Source organism: Thermobia domestica, chromosome 11 (assembly GCF_964235325.1).
Source record: "Thermobia domestica chromosome 11, izTheDome1.hap1.1, whole genome shotgun sequence".
Classification (NCBI taxonomy): Eukaryota; Metazoa; Arthropoda; class Insecta; order Zygentoma; family Lepismatidae; genus Thermobia; species Thermobia domestica.
The window spans coordinates 240,069,808-240,094,652 of NC_137464.1; the positions used below are offsets into that span (position 1 = coordinate 240,069,808).

The 24,845-nt window shown below is 37.2% G+C and overlaps 1 protein-coding gene across 1 annotated transcript in view; it reads left to right on the forward strand.

The window, feature by feature from the left end:
• The first annotated feature begins 2,777 nt into the window (after positions 1 to 2,777).
• The window catches only part of LOC145665511 (inactive hydroxysteroid dehydrogenase-like protein 1), a 33,996-nt gene continuing 11,928 nt past the window's right edge, over positions 2,778 to 24,845 (forward strand). The window contains exons 1-4 of the mRNA XM_081732817.1: positions 2,778 to 2,982; positions 6,857 to 6,979; positions 11,218 to 11,328; positions 14,915 to 15,135. Of these exons, the coding sequence (XP_081588943.1) occupies positions 2,778 to 2,982; positions 6,857 to 6,979; positions 11,218 to 11,328; positions 14,915 to 15,135 (660 nt within the window). The remainder of the gene's footprint in view (positions 2,983 to 6,856; positions 6,980 to 11,217; positions 11,329 to 14,914; positions 15,136 to 24,845) is intronic.

Consider the following 24,845-nt stretch of genomic DNA (forward strand, 5'->3'; position numbering starts at 1 on the left):
TGATATTATATATATCAGTCTATTACTAACTATTACGTCTATTACTAACGGTGGTTCAGGGTGTATTAATAGTACTTCATCTCTATTTCTGCATAATTTTTATATTACTTTACAAACTTATTCCTTTTCATCATTTCTTAATTAGTACTTTGCTACTTTTTTTTTTAGTGTAAATGGAAACGGAACTTTAAAAACCATACTATTAGTTATATAAAGTATAATTAACGGATTTTATTTTTTTTAACCTCCAAATTATTTAAAACCTAGATAAATATAATAATAAATGAAAATAAAGTAATTAGTCATATGGTTCATATAATTTGGAAGATAAAGTAAAGAAATGGAAATAAATTCATTCCCAGAAATTTATATGCCAGGGGAAAACCGGGAATATTCCCATTTTTTATTTTCCTTCGAACCGGGAATATTCCCACTGCCCATCATTAGTTAAGACCCGCACCACTGGTAAAGCCTGTGACAAACATCTTTGGCATTTCAGCTAAACGAATAAAACGCAAGCTCTGGCGCGACGTTGTCAAGTGGTAAAAGGGTGTGGCTATGGCTATGCAGACAAACTATAGCGCGATCAGGTGACAGCGGATAGATGTGAATGTGTACAAAATAAACGTGGCAATACCGCTGGACTCTCATTTGCTAGCAGCATTTAAAGGGAACTTGGAGCGCCGCCTTCAAATGCCAAGATGTTTGTCACGCCGTTTAAAATCCATTGAGATCGCTCTGGTGGTTACTGGAGCGCCGCGTAGCGGCCAGTCTCATTACTTCTTGGACAAACCCATGTAAGCCGAGTGATACTACAAAAGCTATGTTCGCCGTACATCTCTTATGGAACGTTTGGAAATTACTATAATTGTTTCTCGTTTGATATTTACTTTCTTTCATTGCACACATTTCGTTGCTTGCTACTTAAGTTTTAAGTATCACATATGAATAAGTCACGCCTCACTGATATAACAAACAAAATACTTCGGACTAAACGTTGACAACACTGACAGACTTATTGATGACTCATTATGTCTACGTCTCGCTCAAAGAGACTTTTTTGACATGGATTATTATACATATAGTGAAAAATCCCTTATATGCTGTCAATTTCGGCGAAAATTCTCTTTATCTCATTCTGAATAATTAATGTCAAAACAATCCCACGAAATGGGATTTTTCCCACAGATTGGCATCACTGTTTGCAAGTACATTTCCGAACCCGAACTACCTACATACTATTCTGTAGTCCGATCCCAACCTATTCCACCTAATAACTGAATTTCACTTACCATTATCTTCCCCCCGAGACTTATTTTTATCGCTGGTGATAAGTCCCCACAGTTTTCTCGGTAGGTTGACAGTTCTTTATTTTTCATCACATTGGAATGTGTCAAATATAGAAGTAAAAGGTGATAAAATAGAACAAGTGAATAGTTTTCGATACTTTGCTTGTACTTATTATTAGTGATGATATGAAATGTGAACGTGAAATAAAAGCAAGGATAGGAATGGTAAAAGAAGTCTTTAGGATTAAGAAAATACTATTTTGTGGGACCTTTAATAAACAGTTGAGAAAAAAGAACTCTTAAAACACTTCGTGTGGAGTATGGGGCAGAAACATGGACATTACGCAAAAATGGTGAGGAACAAGTTGAAGCTTTCGAAATGTGAGTATGGAGAAGAATGGAGAGAAATTAGCTGGGTCGAGCGGAAAACGAATGAGATGGCATTAGAAATAATGGAGGAGAAGAAAACAATTTTAGATATTATTAAGAAAAGGGAGAGACACTGATTAGGATATTTGCTAAGAGGGAGTTGTATTATGAAGGCCGTGCTAGAGATATGGTGGCAGGATAGAAAGGGAGGGGTCGAAGGAGACTACAATTAATAGATGATATCAAAACAGAAACAATCGTACGTGAAGACGAAGAGGTTAGCGGAAGAACATGGAGTATGGAAGCTTCTCAGCTACACCAAGTTATCAGCCAATAATGGCAGAATACCTATGAATGATGATGATAATGATATAATTCTAAAAGTATACACTATTTGATGATTTTTTAAAAATAGTTTCATTGTAAACTTACACAACTCTAAAGCGTTTGTTGCAATATGTGAGGGTCACGTAACATTCCGTGTATATGTTCCAAAAGACCATAATATATCGGTATAAAAAGAAATAAAGAGAGAGAGAGAGAGAGACAATAGCCAACAACCTTGCATCGACGATTGAACTTGTAACAGTTAAAGGAGTATGGTTGCACACACCCACATATTTTTTTTTTTTTTTAAGAAAAGAAAAGAAAAGTGTCTTTTAATGTAAATAAATTCTGTGTTGAAGTTTTTTTTTTTTTTTCGTTCTTTCCAAAGAAGAAAATTCACTTTGATCATTTATAACACTCATACTAGACGAGGTCATTAAAGATCGTCAGACCATAATCAAATGCGAATTCGTAAACAAAATTATTCAAGAGTTGATTGAAGAGAATAATAATAATAATTCTTGAACGTTAGTCTTGAAGGTAAAAAATAAAATTGATGATGCTTTCGGCTGTACAGACTTAAAAAAAAAAAATTGTCTGATTTCGAAAGATTCAAACCATGAATTGGCGATTCTTTTAACGATGATCATAATATAATGACTCTGCTTGACCTTCTGGTTGCTTATTGTCGTTGGGAAAAAGTATTGCCCAATTTTCTATTGATCTTACGTGTTTTGTTCTGCTCGTATAGAGTTAGTTCTAGTCAATCAACGGTGCTGAGCAGGTCACAAGATGACGGAAGGAGAAACTATTTTCTCTCTCTCGTCTGTTCCGGGCTGGAAAGTTATTAGCATCTTTGTGTTTTCTATAGGTTTAATATGGCTAATCAAGATTGCAATTCTGTTCGCCTGGTATCTTTTCCAAGGAATTCGTGTTCATATTCTGCCAGCGTTTAGGCCGTCGAGTCAGCTAACAGAGAAATTTGGAAGCTGGGCAGGTATGAAGATTATTATATGAGTTAAACAATTTATAAATAGATTCTTTACTGGTTTGCATTCCAAATAGTTCTATTTCTAGTTGAAAATTTATCAAAATAATCTGAGGAAACCAGTCGCGTGGTCCTGTCATCCATTTCCCTTGAAGGCGAGTTAGTGTGGTGAGAAACAGCGTATACTGTGAGCAGTGGCGGATATAGAAGGTAAAACCTGGGGAGGCAGCCAGGACCCAAACTACGTATGATAGGTATATCATGAATTTACTTTCAAAAATATACAAATAATAGCTTATTTTTTTGTCACTCAAAAAAACGGGGGTCTAGGTCCCCCCGGCCCCAGGTTAGATCCGCCACTGACTGCGGAGGAAGATCTTGCATGATGGTTTATGTACTACCAAATTGGACTGGATTCAAGCCCTTGGACTGGATTCATAGCTTGAATCCATGACAATAATAGATTTATCCTTTGTAACCTTAATGTTGAATCAGGACATAAAGGGAGTACAGTGGCTCAGTGCTAAAGCTCTTACTTCTGGTACGTAGTGTCCCTGGTTCGATCCCAGACCAAGTAAATTTGTGGTGGACAACATCATCCCTGTGAATTTTCTTGGAATACTCTCATTTCCTCCACATTCTTATTCACCGGTTCTTCCATCATCATTCACTTGCCTTAATCATCCGCCAATCACGGAACGTTAAACTGAAAGACTTCAGGACATAAAACATAAACGTTCAGCTCAATTTAAAATAGCTCTATAAAGAACAAATAGGTACTAGGAATGGCCAGAACCGGTTCCTGGTGGAACCGGTTTTTGTTTCTGAACGGATCCGGTCCTAGAAGATCCGGTTCCGGAACCGGTTTTTCAGATGCAGGTCTGGAACCGGTTCCTAAGATCCGCTTCTGGAACCGGTTCTTGGATCCAGGTCTGGCACCGGTTTCTAAGATCCGGTTCTGGAACCGGGTTTTCGGATCCAGGTCTGGAACCGGTTCTGAAAACCGGATCTCCGAGAACCGGTTCCTACGGAACCGAAACTTTATGGCCATCCCTAATAGATGTCCATAAGTACCAATTGGTGAGAGGAAAATATTATGTCAAGAGTACTTTTGTGGATATAAATCACTTTTATTATATAATTTTATTTACCTTGTCTAGCTGTTTGTTTCGATCAATTTTTTACCATTCTATTCCTTCTTACTATTACGATTTTCCTTGAATTGTATATGAGGGAGCATGATGGCTGAGTGGTACAGCGCTTTCCTCCGATGTGTGGTCCTGGTTCGATTCTAGGCCAAGTAAGTTTATGGTGGACAACATCGTGTCCGTGGGTTTTCTCGGGGTACTCTTTTCCCCCCACATTCTCATTCCATCAATTCTTCCATCATCATTCATTTGCCGTAATCATTCGTCTCCCTTAGCCTAAAGGACATAATCGTGGAACGTTAAGCTCAAAGATTTACCATTCTTTTTCTTCTTACTAATTACGATATTCTTTGTTGTGTTAGGATTGTACTGTATGGGACAGAAACATGGACATTACACAAAAATGATGAGAAACGGATGGAAGCTTTCGAAATGTGAATGTGAAGAAGAACAGAAAAAAAATTAGCAAGATTTTGTGTCACTTGAAAGTAACTTCCGTTTACTATTTCAATTGCTATTTACTGAAAAAGTTTGAATTTATCTATTTACTACATCTAATTTCTTATTGCTAACAAATGTCTTTAGCCTTGGAATGATATACTAACTCTTTAAAATACAGGCAAGGAGCAAGACACGTGGAACAAATAAGCAAACAACTATAGAAGATAAGTTTTGTGTATGAAATCTTTTGAAGATAGGCCTAAAGCTTACAAATTTGAACTAGTTTTCACTTTTAAGAATAAAAATAACGAAATCTTAATGGAAAATGTTAGAATTGTGGTGAAACCATCCTTGGCAAACTTTACATTGCAACAAATCTCAGTTTTCTGGGCTTGGTGACTCTAAATACTGGTTGCGTCAAAAGGATGTATTACGACATACTTTTAACTGTCATAGAAAATTTATTTTCCAATCTACAATGTTAAATTTCTAGGAAAAGTATTGTTATGTTTCTGCAACAGGTGGCAACAGAATCGTAGGTCTTAACTGCGGCACCCAGTTAGTGGCAAGAGAGTAACATCAATTTGGCGGATTGATGTTTGAGCCTTGAAGAGCGAAAGCAGGTTATTAAGTCGTAGTAGAAGCTTGAGAATGTTGCTGCGGTTCAGAGAAAGTAGTTAGGTGATTATGGGGCTGATTCATCTTCAAGAGTAACAAAAACACGTCTACGAGACAAATTTTAGGTTAATGAAACAGTGTGTGATATGCAGGAAAGGCCGATCAGGGTGACCTTGCACGGTGACAAGTGTTGAATCCTCAATTGCAGTGATGGAACTGTTTCGGCGTTCACTACAAAACTCTTCAGGGCAAAGAAAGGTAAGTTGCGTGTGTACGTTCCAAGACTGGTGAAACAACTAAGTGACGGCGACCCAGATCACAGTATATAATTTTGTAAATGGAACGTAAAAAAAATTATAGGAATGGAACGTACAGGAGATAGTTAGATAAGAGCTGGGATTTATGGGTAGCATTGTTTGGTCGGATGAAGCACAATTCACACCTAATGGAACTGTCAATAGGTATAATTGTGTCTGCTGGGTTGAAGATATCCCCACATTACTGTAGAAAAGGCTGCAAATTTACCTGGTGTAAATGTGTGGTGTGGTTTGTCTCTAGGAGGCTCATTAGGCCGTTCCGTTTTGACGTTATTGTAACTGAAGAAAAGTACTTAACAATGCTTGCTGATTCCATTTTCCCTGCAATTTGTGAAATGCACGGTAATTACTAACAAGAATGGTGTCTCGTTGCACTATCATAGGGATGTGCGAGCATAGTGGATCAAAGTATACCAGGCCAGTGGATAGGATGGAGAGAACCAATCGCGTTTCAACCACGCACTCCAGACTTTATGCCGCGCCATCTTTTTCTTATGGGGCACATTAAAAGGTGAAGTGTACCTTAGAAACCACGTAAACTGGGCACACTTTGGAATAAGATTCAAACAAAAGAATAAGATTCACTTTGGAATAAGATCCAGCCGGAAGACCAACACATGTACAAAATGATCTTTAGGCAGCAATTGAGACGAACAGTGGCCAGACATATGAGGAACTGAGACCACAATTCAGTGTGAGTGGAGCAGCACGTCCATCAAATTGGAAAGGATTACAATACTTAAAACTACGTTGGGGAAATTTCGATAAAGTTTTGGTTGGTCAACATATACTTAAAACTGCGTTGGGAAAATGTCGATAAATTGTGGTTGGCCAACATATATTTAAAACTACGTTGGAAAAATATCGATAAATTATTGGTTGGTCAACATACTTAAAACTACGTAAGGAACATGTCGATAAATTATTAGTTGATCAACATATACTTAAAACAACGTTGGGAAAATTCCGATAAATTGTTGGCTGGCCATCATGCACTTAAAACTACGTTGGGCCAACATATTTGTCAACATCAGTTTTACTAACCTACTTAGGGGTTACTAAATGTAATGCTAGGATTAAAATACGTTACAGAGAAATCGTATCTTATCCAGCAGCGTACGCAAGAGAAGGTTCCGCGTTTCAATCACCTTCCTTGAACAAGATATTACGCAAAAATAAACATTTACTGTATTAAAATTCGTATAGAAAAATCCTGAAATTGTATGAACTTTGAAATTTCAACCCCTTTCTTTAATGAAATTCTACGAACGATATTGCTCATATTTGATTTCATAGTTTATAGATGTAGGCTTATTAATCTTTTTCTGTTTTTTTTTTTTTTTTTTTTTTTTTTTTCAGTTGTTACTGGTTGCACGGATGGAATTGGGAAATGTTATACTTTCGAATTGGCCCAAAGAGGTTTCAATATTGTCCTTATTAGCCGTAATCCAACAAAACTGGAGAAAACTGCATCGGAAATAGGTAAGAGGATCTCTTGTTTCATTCTACCCAGAAGCCAGAGAGAAAAACAAAACATCATTACAAGAAAGAAAAAGTATATAGAGTAACCGCCGACTTACGTAATGTATGACCTATGTCACTTACGTAATAAAAGTCGAAAATAACAACTATTAGCCCGTATAAATATATTTGCGGCTTTTACGGCTTTAACGCCCATTGCAATATGCCACGAAATACGTAGTGCTATATACATATTTCTATAAAGGAACTTCATATTTTTCATTCTTATATAGTTTATATCCGAGTAATATTACTCCATCATTTTTCATTTATAAAATAATACTGTATTAACTGTGAACAATATACGCTATCTACAGGGCTGGTTCTAGACAATTTGGCACCCCGTGCAATAGCATCATTTGCCCCCTTCCCATTCTCCAGAAAGAATAAATCTTAAAAACCACGATTTTAAAGATGCTACCCCATCATGAACAACGAAGGAGAGAGAAAGAATACTCGCACGCAGAAAGGCCTAAACACTACAAATACAATCTCGTTGTGTCTGTTTTTTTAAAAATAATAATCCAAATGTTAGTGAAAGATAAAGCAAACACACCTACAGAGGAAAAATTGTAGTACATTTATAGAATTCAATATCGAGCTTCAATCTCAATATATCAGTTCACAATTCCAGTGGAACTAGTTCTCATATCTTTATTTCTTGTCATTACAAACTTTTTTAAAAAAATGTTTCCATCTTCAATGATAAGGAACTTGATTGTGACAAAGACAAAACTAGTTTTGATATCAAAACTGTGATAACTAACTAAATGGAACCGGTGTTGGCTACTGTTCGAGAATTGAGTTCTTGTATTTGACAACAAGCAAGCAATTCATGCTGGGATTTGTTTGACCATTTGCTTTAGCACTGTCCATGTGATCTTAAACTGATGCGACCTAAATATGATTTATGACTGTAATAATCAAATAAAAGATCAGCTTAGTAAATTTAACTACCATCATCATGAAGCTTGTTTCCAACAAGAAATATTTATTTTAAATAATATTGTTGTGACGGATTTTACCGCCCTTCGAAACTTGATTCCCCGTGCAAATCCGAATGCTGCATATATAGTAGAGTCGGCCCTGCGTATCTCAAATCTAAAAGTTTATTGCCACATTCACAAAAGGTCTTCATTCACTTTGGTCCTAAGTCAACTAAGTCCAGTTTCTATTTTGTATTCCTAGCTCAGCGAGTTTCACCTTAATATTGTCCTCCCATCTGCGTCTAGGTCTTTCTAATGGTTCTTTAGCGATTCGGTTTCTAGTTAAAATTTTCAAAAGTTAGAAAGTGTTTATACTAGTGGTGGGCACAAAAACCGGTTTTTCGGTTTTTAAAAAAACCGAAACCGGTTTTTGAAAATTTTCAAAAACCGGTTTCGGTTTTCTCCAAAACCGGTTCGGTTTTTCACCGAAACCGGTTATCGGTTTTCTCCAAAACTGGTTCGGTTTTTTACCTGGTCCGGTTTCGGTTTTCTTCAAAACAGATTCCGGTTTTTTTCAAAATTTGTTCTATTTCTGACCAGAATGGCGTTTCGTTGTTCTCCGGAAACCGAATCCATTTCCACAGAAATAGTTTTGTGTGTTTTCGAAAAGTTTTCACCGAAACCAGTTTCGGTGAAAACCGAACCGGTTTTGGAGAAAACCGAAACCAGTTTCGGTGAAAAACCGAACCGGTTTTGGAGAAAACCGAACCGGTTTTGGAGAAAACCGAAATGTCGGTTTTCGGGTACCGGTTTTTATAAAAACCGGTTTTCGGTTTTTGTAAAAACCGGTTTTGCCCATCCCTAGTTTATACTTTCTTCCAGCTTGATGGCTACATGACCTACCCACCTGAGTCTCCTAGACTTAATGATTCTAAGAATGTTAAGTAAATGGTGTTACTATGCAGTTCTTCGTTATGAAGTTTTGGCCATTCCTCATTAACAATTTCTCTTGAACCTGAATATTTGCCTTTAGGATTTTATTTTTAAATACTTTCAATCTGCGTTCTTCCTTCAAAGTAAACGACCATGTTTCACAACCATCCAGCACAACAGGCATAATTATTGTTACTTATGTATATACGTACAAGGTTACAAAAAAAAAAAAAATGACACGTAAGTAATGCGATCCGTAAACCTTTACCTAATTTGAATTTTTCGTACGTTGAATGGTAAATTGTTTAAGTGTAACTTCAAATACAATATTTATTACTTTATTACTACTGTATGTGTACGAATAATAATAAATTTTGCGGTTCAACTTACACTTTAAACAATTTGCGATTCGACTTACGTAAATTTAAGTAAAATCTACGGAACGGATTACTTAAGTAAGCTGGGAGGTTTTATATCGGTTAGGTATATTATTTTTTAGTGGAATTCCTTCTTTAGTTCATAAACTATATGATCAAAAGTATCCGGACACCCATAAAAACATGTTTTTATATTAGGTGCATTGTGCTTCCATATACTGCCAGGTACTCATTATCAGCGACCTCAGTAGTCATTAGACATCGTGAGAAAGCAGAATCGGGGCGCTCCGCGGGACTCACGGATTTCAAACTTGGTCAGGTGATTGGGTGTCACCTGTGTCAGAAGTCTGTACGCGAGATTTCCACACTCCTAAACATCCCTAGGTCCTAAACATCCACTGTGTCTGATGTGATAGTGAAGTGGAAACGTGAAGGGACACGTACAGCACAAAAGGGTACAGGCCGACCTCGTCTGTTGACTGACAGAGACCACCGACAGTTAAAGAGGGTCATAAAGTGTAATAGGCAGACATCTATCCAGACCATTACACAGGAATTCCAAACTGCATCAGGATCCACTCCAAGTACTATGACAGTTAGGCGTGAGGTGAGAAAACTTGGATTTCATGGTCGAGCGGCTGCTCATAAGCCACACATCACGCTGGTAAATGCCAACTGACGCCTCGCTTGGTGTAAGGAGAGTAAACATTGGACGATTGAACAGTGGAAAAACGTTGTGTGGAGTGACGAATCACGGTACACAATGTGGCGATCCGATGACAGGGTGTGGGTATGGCGAATGCCTGGTGAACGTCATCTGTCAGCGTGTGTAGTGCCAACAGTAAAATTCGGAGGTGGTAGTGTTATGGTGTGGTCGTGTTTTTCTTGGAGGGGGCTTGCACCCCTTGTTGTTTTCCGTGGCATTCTCACACCGCAGGCCTACATTGATGTTTTAAGCACCTTCTTGCTTCCCACTGTTGAAGAACAATTCGGGGATGGCGATTGCATCTTTAAACACGATCGAGCATCTGTTTATACTGCATGGCCTGTGGCGGAGTGGTTACACGACCATAACATCCCTGTAATGGACTGGCCTGCACAGAGCCTGACTTGATTCCTATAGAACATCTTTGGGATGTTTTGTAACGCCGACTTCGTGCCAGGCCTCACCGACCTACATCGATACCTCTCCTCAGTTCAGCACTGCGTGAAGAATGGGCTGCCATTCCCCAAGAAACCTTCCAACACCTGATTGAAAGTATGCCTGCGAGATTGGAAGCTGTCATCAAGGCTAAGGGTGGGCCAACACCATATTGAATTCCAGCAGTACCGATGGAGGGCGCCACCAACTTGTAAGTCGTTTTAAGCCAGGTGTCCGGATACTTTTGGTCACATAGTGTACGTTTATTAATTAACGTTATATATATCGTATTTACGGTATATAAGTTCACAGAGTTATTGCAAATTGTACCATTTGGTGGGCAGGCACCAAGAAAACTTAAGTGTAGAAGACATTCGGGGAATTATTAGTGGAAGAATCGTAATTTTTGAAGTTATTTCTGGTGGCGTCTTCAATTTACCTGTCCTAAATGAAGTATCTGCATTCGCCAACAGAGGAATGTAGGAGGCATGATGACACTATTTCTTCGAAGAAATGTCACGGTTCGTTTCACTGTTATATAAATTTGTCCTCGTATTCTTAATCTGTACTTGGGACCTTCGAACCCTGCCATTTTCAATACCATGGCCTGTTTGCCAGATGCGTCGCCAGCAATTTATATCGGACAAGCTTCGAAGATAGGAAGTTTTAGTTTTATTTGAGTCCAGAAATAAATTACATCTTTGCGTTTTGTGTTTGACTCTCTAATAAATGTTCCAAAACTTCGACTTCCGGTACCAAGTCATAAACAAAAGTGCCCCAGTTTACAGTTTCTTAGTTTCATTCTTTCCTTTCTTTCAACAGAGAAGACCTTCAGCGTCAAGACTAAAATTATTGCTGCTGACTTCAGCCATGGACAGAGTGTGTACAAGAAGATAGAAGATGAATTAAAAGATATTCCTGTTGGAATCCTAGGTAAGGTTTTATTTGCTTTTGTTTGAATTCATAATACAGACTATGGTAGAAAATAATACATATATTGCGCTGTAGGCATTTTTACTATTACAATAACCATCATTCCTTGTAGCTTATTTAGTAGAATCTACGTCATTTAATGGCCGTCATAGTTTGGTAGTTGGTAGGTCTTGTTGTAAAGATAAAGTTGAAAAATACGTTCCCCCACTGTAGTTTGAGAAATTTGTTGGATAACCAACAATTTGTCGTAATTTATACAACAATTTTGACCTTGCACTCTAATTAGAATTTCACTTCTTCTGCATAGATTACGTTGGCAAATGCTCGGCAAAGCGGCCAATGTACAGTCAGTGACAAAAGTTCTTTCTATTTGATGAAATTAGTTTCGTAAATAACTTCAGAATGGATGTACAGTTTTCAATAAATTAAAAAGAATGTAATTTTCCGTAGGGTCTACGTTCCAGCCATACCTCCGTTTTTCCCACTAAATGGAAAGAACTTTTGTTGCTGACTGTACAATACAGGGCGAACATTAGCTATTGCCCAGCCAGCCGTTTCTCACTATGAGTGGTATTTTTTGTCAGAATAGTTTTAATAGAGGAAATATGAACTATAAATGATTCATTCGTTTTCAGAAGCCTATATTTTGAAAACTATTACACGTACAAATATTATATATTTATGAAAATATATATGAAAACAACCGCAAACCCACCAAGTTCTCTGCACCCTCTACAAATGTTCTATATATGCCCCTTTGGTCACACGACACATGTTGCACTGCTATAACAGACGGACATTTCGCATATTCTAACACACGAAAACTTTTTTTCTTGCTTTACCTTCATTTTGGGTAGGTACTAAAATGCCGCCTGCCGGCACCTAGAATACTCAATACAAACTTGGTCAGTTTGCGGTTATTTTCATATATTTCTCATGTTTGTACCTAGCCTCCCTGTAGTTTGCTCAGATATTGGTGAATAATATTTTACAGGCTTTTTGTTGTGCTGTTGTTTTCTCATCGGATCTATTACATAATTATGAAAGTTTATTACTATCAATTAGAAAGAAATATAAAAACACTATTTATTTTAGGAAGATCCTTTTAATTTTAAAGTTGCATTATTGTTGCTGACAGTAGCGTAGCCATGATGTGTGTTTGGGGGGGGAAAAATGCTATTATAGATACATATAGAAAAATTACAAACAAAAAAATATATAAACATAAAAATATATTTAAAAAAATCACAAACATCAAAGTACCAAAGTACATTGTCGGACCTCTTTGGGGGGGCGGTCCCTCTGCCCCCCTTCCCTACGCCACTGGTTGCTGAAATTCCGTCAGCAAAAAATTCAGATGATATTACTGTTGAGTTGCATGTTTCTTGTTGATCTTGTATATTCTCTTATTATTGTTACATTTTCAGTCTGGGATTAAAGTGGATCTGAAAAGGTAGAGGGATGGTAGGTAGCGACATGACGTCACACCCTCCCCCTGCCTATCTTTACTCATTATATATTTTTTAGGAACTGGGGGGACGCCGTACATATATTTTCCAGGTAGAATGATAGCATCCCCTCGCGTTCCCCTTCATTTTTATCTCTGGTTTCAGTATAAAATGATCACCATACTCTATTTGGAACTACCCACATAAATTAGACAAATTTATATAAATAGATATTCCTTCAAATGATAAGGAATTTTTAAATATCACTATGTTCCAAAGGGCATTAACGCTTTAAAGTGTACCCATATAGTATTTCCATAGCTATAAATATAGATTATAACAGGTATTTTCATACTATATACCGTGCAAAATCAACCCACAACTGAACTTGCTTCATAAATTTTATTGTTCAAACGGATGTCATGCCTCATGCCATCGTAGCGTGTGAAAAATGCGTCGTTTGATGACATTATTTTATACGTATATACCGATGTCAATTGTCATTCCGCATACGAACACAATACGTGTTGTAACGTGTGGAAACACATTAAATTAAATACTAGTAATATGTTCTTTACGCTTAAACTACGAAAAATCCGAAGAGAATATGGTTAGTCAACCATTTATTGTCTAGATTTAACTACGCGTGGCTGTAGTAGAGCGTTCACCTTTGGTATGTGGGGTCCTTTGTTCGATCCCAGCTCGCGCAAAGTGAAATTTATGGTGAACAAACACCGTGTGCGTGGGTTTTCTCGGGGTTCTCCCGTTTCCTCCCACTTTACTCATCCCACCATTTCATTCATTTCTCATCATCACCGTCTCCTTTAGCCTAGCCGGTATACCTGTGGAACGTAAAACTTAAAGATTTCATTTTTCTAGATTTAACTACTAGTTTATAAATTTTCTCTAATCACTTTTATTTTAGTTAATAGTTTGAAATGTGCATCATGCTATCCAAATTATGCTTTGAAAGAAATGTTTTAAAAGCTCCTGTAATTAGAGCCCAAGAAGGCCTATGGCCGGACACATGGGTTTTAGTTAACTGATATGCAGTTAGTTGTGCGATTTTTTTCGTTCTTTCTAACTTCCTATATTATAATTCGACACTTCTTAACCCATTAGCTACCATTTTAACATTCATTTACGTCCAAATAATAAGAAAAGCACCTATTTTCAAAAACTGCAGCATCATTTTTTGAGAAATTTCAAATTTTTTTACGATCCTCAGATCATAACACACACACACACCATCTATTTTTGATGCCACTGTTCAAAGCATTTCATGTGTAGTCCCACATCAGCACTCCCCAAGAATCAAGCAAAAATCACGACGACCAAAATAAACCTCGATCTGTGACGTCTGATCTAACTTCAAAACTCACATTTCGCTTTTGTGATAAGAAAGGTGAATGGAGCGCAAAAACGAGCAACTGTGTTCAATACGATGCACGCATGTGATCACTTTAGGTTTTCTGCCACAGGTGACATTCTGTAGAAGAAGTGAACATCCAAGTTTTCTCCTAAACACAGAGATGGCGCTACTAGACGGGTTAAAGTATGTGATTCCCAAGTAGGGATCACTGAGCTAATGGGTTCACTTCCAAATTGCCAGACGTTGGTGGTTCAAAACCGTGGCGGCTATTGAGGGAAGTTAGAATGGTAAAAACTGTAACTTTCAATTTAACTTCCCTTACTATGTAGCGACAAAATTTTAATTTTTATTGATGTGATTTCTCTCACGCGTCGCCACTGAAAATTTTGTCCATGTACCAAGAATTGAACCCACTCAGGGCCGTGGCGTTGGGGGGGTGAGCTGGGCGACGGCCCCGGGCGCCGAAGTAAGGGCGAAAAAATCGAGAGAAAAAGGGCAAAAGAAAGGAAAAGTTACTTGGAATATACGTATGGGGCGCCGTCGTATACTCTCGACCCGGGCGCAGATTTTCCACGGCACGGCACTGCCCACAATCAGCGACTCTCGCTTTAACTATTATATATGATTACATGTAGACACAACTTATGTCTCATGAATATTCTATTAATATTTAAATATTCCGACATGAATATTTTATAAATATATGCTGAATATAAATTTTTACCTGTTTGTGCCATTTATAATATTTTTTGTCTTTATTATTCAGTTAACAATGTGGGTTATTTGACTCCTTATCCAAAATTAGTATCGGAAACAACTCGAGAAGAAGTGTGGAACATTATCAACATCAACATTGGAGCAACCGTTGAAATGACTCGGATGATTCTGCCGCAAATGAAGGAGAGAGGCAAAGGAGCTATTGTTAATATTTCTTCTCTCTCAGAGATTTCTCCTCTGCCTTTCTTTTCCATTTATGGAGCAAGCAAGGTAAGGAAAGAGAATCCAGTTGCACAGAAGCACTTTTTTAATTTAGAACTTAAGAATTATTCTTCAAGTAAAACGATAGATATTTAGATGTTTTTGTTTTTCATAATAGACACTAAAGGAAAAATAATAAAGAAGTATTAAACGTAATACGTTCTGTAAAAGCGTATTTTTAGTCAGTCTTGAGTTCTAACATATGTCAGGAGTACTTTGTGCTTTCAACTGAAGCTCATGTTACTAGCTTTTTTGTTCGTATCACCACTACTCATGTTTATACCTGACAAGGCAGGGTACCCCGGTGTAACACACGGATTGTGATAAGATTGTACAGACATGGAGAACATCGAACAAAAAAAGCGACACGTATATATATATATATATATATATATATATATATATATATATATATATATATATATATATATATATATATATATATATAAGGCCAACAAGCGCATTGAAAGGGTCACATAGGGGAATAAAAGAAGGGTCAAAATGAGATTATGTGAAATATAGCGAGAACGAGAAGAGATATCGGAAAAGGTTAAATGTAGGAAATACTACCCATAGTCAACGCAATTCAATGAGGTAGAACGCATCTATGCGAAGAATGCAGAACATCCGGAAATGAACCAATCACGTGTACAATGTTGCCGCAAAGTGTTATGGAAATGAGCAAAGAGAGTTGGAAGAAGCAGGAAGAAAGAAGAAACGAAAGTGGAAAATATGTGTTTTTGCTTTGGGTGCGTATGTCGCCCATTTCCGAAAAAGACGCTGATTCATCTCAAAGCACGAAGATGGAGAACACCCAGGAAGGATGCAAACGCCGTTCGTATAGACACGTATAGCCAGCGAGACAATACTGCACAGTGGGTTGCATATATCACGTAATGAGAACAACGATGAGATGGACGTTGGAAACGAAAATGTGTGTAAATAGTAGTAACACAAAATCAAAAAAATACTATTACTTTTATGTTGTATGTGTATTTTCGTAGTGATTATGTTGATATTCATGTGTGGTACTGATGTTACTGTTGCTGTTTATCTTACGTATGTGGACCACCTGCTATTACATTCTACTGTGCTATGCATTTAAGTTCCCATTACGCGATATATGCAACTCATTGCGCAGTACTGTCTCGCTGGCTGTCTATGCGACGGCGTTTGCATCCTTCCTGCATATTCTCCCATCTTCGTGCATTGAGATGAATCTGCGTCTCTTTCGCAGACGAACGACGTCTGAACCCAAAGCAAAAACGCCTATTTTCTGTTTTCGTTTCTCTTTTCTTCCTGCTCATGCCAACCTCTTTGCTCATTTCAGTAACATTTTGCGACAATGTTGTACACGTGATTGGTCCATTTCCGGATGTTCTGCATTCTTCACATGGATGCGTTCTACCTTATTGCCTTGCGTCTACTATAGGTAGTGTTTCGTACGTTTAACCTTTACCGATATCTTCTTGTTCTCGCTATATTCTACATAATCTTATTTTTACCTCATTTTTATGCACCTATTTGACCCTTCCAATGCGCTTGTTCGCCGATATATATTTAAAAAAAAATACGTGTCGCTTTTATTCAATGTTCTCTATGTATGTGCAATCTTATCACAATTGGTGTGTTACACGGGATACCTGCCTTGTGATACACGCTTCAATCAGGAATCGAACCCGAAACCATACCCATAGAAAGCATCACTTTGTTCGATGGCCTTCTGTCACTTTTCCGGCAACACCATAATTATGTTGCTGTAGAACTTCTATGTTTTTGTCATATATAATATTATATATATATATATATATATATATATATATATATAGGAAGTTCTGCAGAGACGGAAAGAAATGATAGTCTAAGAGAACTAGGTCCGGGCTATACGGTGGATAAATTCAATCATCCGACTCAAGTAGTTTGAAATTTATGACGAATCATTAAAGACATACGTGGTCTGGTGTTGTCCCTTATTGTTGACCATTTCCGGCAATCTCTGATGAATTGCTAAGTGACCTCACACTGATTGTCAACATTACAGGCCCTAGTCTATCCTTCTGCCCGTTGGCAGCAGCTCTGATATACGATGTCCTTCCAATCCCACCAAATACACAAAATAACCTTTCAGGACGTCAGTGTGAGCTTTGTCACAAACTGTGAAACTTATCTTGTTCAACCACGATCTTTTTTTCTACATTGTTACTGTTGGTTATCTACTTTTCATGACTTGTGATAACCCGGTTGAAAAATGGCTAGGGTTCGTTGCGTTTCAGAAGAGACTCGCAGACAGAAATTCGATTGAATTAATGTTTTTGAGTGGAATCAGTAGCGTAGCCAGGGTGTGTGTTGTGGGGGGGGGGGGGCAAGTGCTGTTATAGGTACATATAGAAAAATTACAAACAAAAAAATATATAAACATAAAATATATTAAAAATTACAAATATCGAAGTACCAAAGTACATTGTCGGACCTCTTTGAGGGGGCGGCCCCTCTGAGCTCCCCCTTCCCTACACCACTGAGTGGAATCATTTGGTATCCAAAATGTCGAGCTTCTTTTTGTAGCCATCTTTCCCTCAAACGGTTTAACACTATTTCTTGATGGATGTTTAGGTCATTCGCGATGCCATGAGTGCTTATATGTTGGTCTTGCTCGACTTTTGCTAGAATATCATCCACATTTGTTGTGATTGGTCGCCCACTGCAAGAAGTATCTTGGACATTGTAATCTCCAGTACGATAGTGACTGAACCATCTTTTCGGTTTTGCTTTTTGGATTAAAAGATCCAATATATTTCAGGCAAAAATTTTCTTGTATTCCTTCTATCTGGAGAACTACATATAGTGTAGCCAAACCCAAACTATCACTTAACTCAGTATGGTGTGGTTATTCCGTAAAAAAATAACGACAACCCGATTGAGGAGCCGTTCAAAAATTTTGTGGCTCTTAATCCAATTGGACCAAGAGATCCAATATATTTCAATAGAAATTTTCTTGTAGGCTTTACATCTGGAGAACTACATATAATGTAGCCAAACCCAAACTATCACATAACTCAGTATGATAGGGTTTTTCCATAAAATGAAAAAAAAAAACAAAAAAAAAAAAAAAAAAAAACAAACGAAAACTCGATTTAGGGAGCATTCAAAAATTTTGTGGCCCCTGATCCACAAACTAATTATTGGTCAAGATCGCAATCTTTTGATCCATTTTTCGATCATTCCTAAAATTATTGTTAAAAGGTATATTCCCCATAAACAGAACGATTTTTTTTTCATAGGCCTACGCGGCATGGGCGCCCGAAGAAAATTTTCTAGGGGGGCTCAATTCTCTGGTTACTATATTACGTTTGGTATTTTTTTTTATTTGTAGTAAGAAAATCTTAAGAAATTTAATACGTTTTCGTGAGCCACGGGCGCCACCCTGCCCTCCCCTTCGGGCGCCCATGCTACGTGGCATTTACACCTCTATGGAAATAAAGTTGTAAAATGCAACTCAGTTTCGCGGAAAGGTCACTCATCTTCACAACGCAATACCTTACAGCTCACAGATGACGAGAAGAACCCTAGCAGAAGTGTTGTGACGTAAGTATGGGCTCGCCCACTTTTCACACGGGGGTTTCAAATGACACCACGGAATAGCACACAGATAACTACCCGGGGTAGCAGACATCTCAGTATAGACCACACCTCAAAAACCGAAAATGGACTTGACCGTCCCTTTCCCCTGTTTTAGGGTTCTTCTCGTCATCTTTGAGCTGTACGTCTGGTTATAAGCATTCCAACACATTTTGCACATTTACTACCTTTAACTATCAGCTGTCAAATGACGTTGGATCTGACCCGCTAGCACTCGTATACGGTACCTTACACTACCTCCATCTCGTGAGCAAAAGGCTCAATATTGTTTAGACTACCAAATATAAACTTTCTTCGTTTGCTGTAGACAGGCCGTATCTACAATACATGTAACACGTGTATTTGCACGAAGCGGCAAGTTTCGAGAATTGGCAAAATTTGTCATAACTATATTATTTAAAATAGATATTTCTTGTTGGAAACATACTTTATGATGGTGGTAGTAAAATTTACTAAGTTGACCATCTGTTTGAATACTACATTCATAAATCATGTTTAGGTCGCATTAGTTTAAGGTCACATGGACATTGCTAAACAAATCCCAGCATCAATTGCTTGATTATTCTCAAATACAAGAACTCAGTTCTCGAACAGTAGTGAACACCTGCTCCATTTAGTTAGTTATCACGGTTTTGGTATGAAAACTAGTCTTGTCTCTTTCACAAACAAGAGCTCCTTCGTGGCTAAGCGGTTAGCGTACACGCCTTTTTCGTGGGAGATCGGGCTTCGATTCCACGTTAATAAGTAGATCCCGTCTCATATAGCCTCGATGGTAAAAGGGACGTTAAACTCAACTCAACTCAACTCTGTCACAAACAAGTTCCTTATCTTTGATGGTGAAAACAAGTTGGTCTTTTTTTTTAATTTTTTAACGGATGTAGAAGGAAAATCAAGAAATAAAGATAAAAGATCTAGTCGCACTGGAATTGCAAACTGATATATTGAAATTGAAGCTCGATATTGAATTTCATAAAAAGGATTACTACTCTCTTTCACTCCCTTCGTTGTTTATGATGGAGTAGCATGCTTAAAATCGTGGCTTTTAAAATTTGTTCTTTCCGCAGAAAGGAGGGCGGCAAATGATGCTATTGCATGGGGCAGCAAATTACCTAGGGCCGGCCCTGACTGTAGATATTTAACAAATTTAGTAAACCTCATTTCAATGGACCAAGAGGTGATTTGGGTGGTGGGGTCATATTTTCCTTCGTGGCTACACCCTTGGTAAAAGATTAGCAAAAAGTGCGAAAGGTTGGGAACCTTTGGCCTAGAGAACATGCAATAGCCTCATCTCCTTGAACTGTAAATATTAAATGTTTAAACTTCAGAACAGGAATGACAGCGCATGTCCTAAGTCACTGTAAATCATAGTGAAGTTTTCGACTTGACCTTCCTTGCGTAAATTTCAGTTGACGCCCGTGAATTATTGCCCTGCAGTTTAAACTCTGATGAAAGACGCACATTTTGCAATGCGTAAATGATTATGTGCGTATATGAAACGCAACATGACGAAACTTGTTTTTCCTTTCAATTCACACCTTAAATCAGTTAGAAATAGCCATTAATTTTCTGCTCCTTTCATTTTGACAAGCTTGAATGAAGACTTCCAAGTTCAAGGCAAATCTTTCAAAACTTAAGTAATAATCAATATATTTTGTTTTTTATGATTATTGTTCAAAGTACAATGACATCATTGCAAGACCTTTTTTTTTTCTTCTCTTGGTATATTCCTTCCTTCTGATTGATTTTTTACAACAAGTATTGCGTTATAGTCTGAATAACTTAGCAAAAATTGCTTACAAAGCAAAATTTATGTTCTACATCAGAACAATAGAAAGAAACCTACGCTTTATGCATGATAAAAAATTCGTTAAGGCATAATGATCTAACATAATCTTTTGTTATAGCAATTTGTTTCTGTATTTCATCCGGTACGATGTGTATGTGTTCCACGTTAATTTCCGTAAAATTATCTCTTTTTTTCTAACATTAAACTAGGAGTTTTAGACTTTCCAAGTAGGATTATAATGTTAGCGTATGGTTGAAATAGATCATGGGGTAGGCGAAGTTTCATAACTAGGAGACAAGTATGGACCAGAGGACGAAGCATGGTATTGTTTGCCACGGTATTGTGTGCTACCACTCGATTTTGGTGTTGTTTGCCACGATTTTGCCACATTATTAGCATTCCGATCTTATTAGATTTCATTATCGTGAATATTTACACACACCTGGTATTGAAGGGAAGGGTTACCAGGCGCCACTGTTTTTGATCCCTTGGGCACGAGATAGGTCTAATGAGACTCGCTGCTGAAAGAGAACATTAGCTCCAAACAAATTAATATAAAACATCATTAATATCACAATAGCTTAGTAAATTGATATAATTGCAATTATTTATTTATTTTATTTATTTTATTTTTTATTTTATTTTATTTTTTATTTATTTATTTATTTATTTATTTATTTATTTTTTAACGGAGTTCATAATATCACCTTCTGTTACATAATGTTCTGTTTTTCGTTATGCTATGCGACTAAAGAACTAGATTTTATATACTTAAGAAAAATGAAATATTTCAACTTTACGTCGCGCAGTTATGCCGTGTAAACTAAAGGATATGGTGATGAGAATGATGATGAGATAGTGTAACGAAGAAAGGAAGTGAGAGAAAACAGAAGAACCCCAAGAAACTCACGCACATGGTGTTTGTCCATCACAAAGCCCACTTCGCGCGAACTGGAATCTAACCAGAGACACGAAGCGCCGGAGGTGAATGCTTTACCGCTAAGCCACCTTTGCCCCCATATAGTTAAGAAATATATATAATGGTTCAGGCAGTCACAAGAATAGTAAGTTACAAAATGTCAACTGTAACACAAGTATGTACGCTAACTTACGAAGCTCGAAGTTGGTACTGCTATTTCTAACTCGTTTCTAATATCCCGCAGCAGGGTTTTCGATAGAGATAACACTATAGAGTGGAATTTATGCGACCAAAAGCATGAAATAGGCGGCTCGATTACCTGCGAAAACTCATATATGCTTCGGATTCCATGTTAAGCTGTAGAAACAGGTCTCATATAGTCATGCGCGCCGACTACGTGAGTGCTCGGGAACTCTAGCACCCACACAAATCATCTTGTGGGTGCTGCGCACCGGTACCAGCATATTTTACTTTATCACAGCACAGCCCTTTATGACAGTGTTCATAAAAATTTTAACTAAAACTAAATCAATAAAATACCGAGACTTTCCTGGAAACATATAGGCTAACCGTGTACATTCCATCTTATTTCAGAAAGGCTATGAAGGGATTGCCCACCTGTATATTTTAATATTTGTAATAACCTTTGTGGGCTTGAAAATAGCCAAGTAACAATACAAAAGTCACTAAATTTTTGTATTATCAATAGACTAAATTTCCTTCCTGTCACCCAAGGTGTTTAAAAGATTGCTAAATCAATATATTTAAATCTAATTTTGTTTAATTTAATCTCTACGAAAGTTATGAAATAAACAAATCACATCCTCTCCCGAAGGTTCGGATCCCCATTTGTCGAGATTACTACCCCCACTTATGAGGGATCCTGATGATATGCCTAGAATCAATGTTGACTACACTTTCGAACACACACAAATTGTACATCATATCAATTATTTTCAAAATGCATTTGGAGAGTTTACAAGCACACAAATGTTTACCTCGAGTGCTCGACCTCATGTGATGTTAACAGCCAATAGCGCAGTAACTCAATAACGTACTTGGAACCGTTTGTATTGTATGTGTTCTGTTTATAAATATAATAAATTTGATTATTATAATATAGCCATCTGGCAACCCTCCGCTTATGAGTCAATTTTGTATAAATCTTCACAATCATAATATAAGATAAATCAGAAAGAACAATATCGTGGCAAACAACACAAAAATTGAGTCGTGGCAAACGACACTGTGGCAAACAACATGTAATCGAAGCACCTGCAGAGATGCCAACCTCAAACATTATAAAATCCTATCTCGAGAGGCAAAAATTCCTACGTTATACTAATAACAAAATTAAAGTTTAAAAATGAAAACATGGAAAATCAAACTATTGTATGTCTCATTTTCTTCAATACATTAGAAAGCTACCGGTAATTTTGAACTACATTTATCAAGTATTGGATGAATAAGAACTTTTCATAAGTGTAAGAGCCAGTTATAAATATTGGTGAAAACAAGCAGGGGTGGATCCAGGACGGACTTCTGGGGGGCAGTGGGTTGTAATACTGCTACTTGGAGCTACTTTTAAGAGCTCCAAACTCTGGGATGGGTTTTATTTATATATAAAGTAAGAAAGCTTTTTCTTCTGCGGGGGGAAGGGCGATTGCAACCTGAAAACAAGTATATTTTGACCTCCGGAATTAGTATTTACATAATTCTTTTGTCATCACATTGAAATGAACGTAAGGAAATGAAATGAAATCTCTGAGTTTTACGTCCCACGGTTATGCCAGTTAGGCTAAAGGAGACGGTGATGATGAGTAGTGAATGAAATGGTGGAATGAAGAAAGTGGGAGGAAACGGGAGAACCCCGAGAAAACCCAAGCACACGGTGTTTGTCCACCACAAAGTTCACTTGGCGGGGGCTGGGATCGAACCCGGAACCCCTAGCACCAGAGGTGAACGCTCTACCATTGAGCCACCGCGGCCCAAAATGAACGTAAGGTTACTAGAAGAACTTTATTGTAGTACCTTGCACCGTTTATAAAAATAACACCTCACAGTTCGATTTATTTACTTATTTTAAATATATCTCGTAGTATATATTCATATATAATATTGTTGCTATCTACTGTGATAATACAAGGACTACACACTATTTTTAATCACTTAAATTCATTATATTTTAAAATAATTATTTAATTGCTTTACAGCATTTCAGTACACTTCAATATTATATGGCGTCCTGCTGCATTATATTAGCAATTATTTATAAACAAATCCCTGGTAACGGAAACTGTTACCATAGCAACAGGATTATGACGAATAAACGAACACACCTCCAGCGACAGCAAAATAAAAACCAAGGATCTTATAAAATAGAGGATCTGCCCTTACAACAAAATCTTGAAGCCATACGTCACAGTTTCGCCACCCCTACTCTGCCTACTCCGCCCAATAGAATCGCAATGTTTTGAGCCAACAATCATGGCGGAAACGAAAGTAGCCAATCAGACGATGGCATAAACGAGAGTAGCCAATCAGACGTGCCGATGCTCGGTTGTTTTTTGGTTTCATCGATTTAATAGGATGAAGATACATATGGGCAGATCCTCTATTTATAACATCCTTGATAAAAACATTTACAAATCAAGATTATTCATGACATTTTTATAACATTTCTTCTGCTTGTAATTCGTAGCTATTGCTAGATAAAATTTCGCCCAACACATTAAAAAAGATAAAAGACGTAAATACATGTTAACGTTGTACGTTCTGGCCACAAAAAGTGGGACTGCCTTTCAGAGGCTAATTCTGAAATAATGACCCTAGATCCTTACAAATTCTTTTAGGTTTGACTTTTTTCCCTGCATTTTTGCCACAGTGAGTGGTGGGAACTAAACAGTAATGTAGTAGTATGTATATGATAATTTCATTATAGACAAACAAAATAGCTACAAGACAGCAAATTACGGTAATTTTAAGTTGCCATAGTAGTGGAGCAATGAACTTTTAAAGTTCACTTGTTTCACGTTTCCGGTACCCTATAACTCCGGAACTATCCACTTTTGAACACAGGTCAATATAAACTGTTTTTTTTAATTATTATTTATTTTGATGTTCCTAAAATATTGTAACCCATTTTTGTAGTACCCTGTATACTGACGATATTCTGTTCTTTTTTTTTGTACAAGTAAATTATAAAGAAATAAATGTAAGAATAAAAGGTATCATTTTCCATTTCCGAAGTTTACATACGTACATAACTTGCAATAAAATAAATTTTGCTTTGAAAATTTTTCATGAGAAATCATTTTCCTTTGAAATTTTAAATATTTTTACATTTATCTCATAGATATTTGACCAAGAAAAGCAATC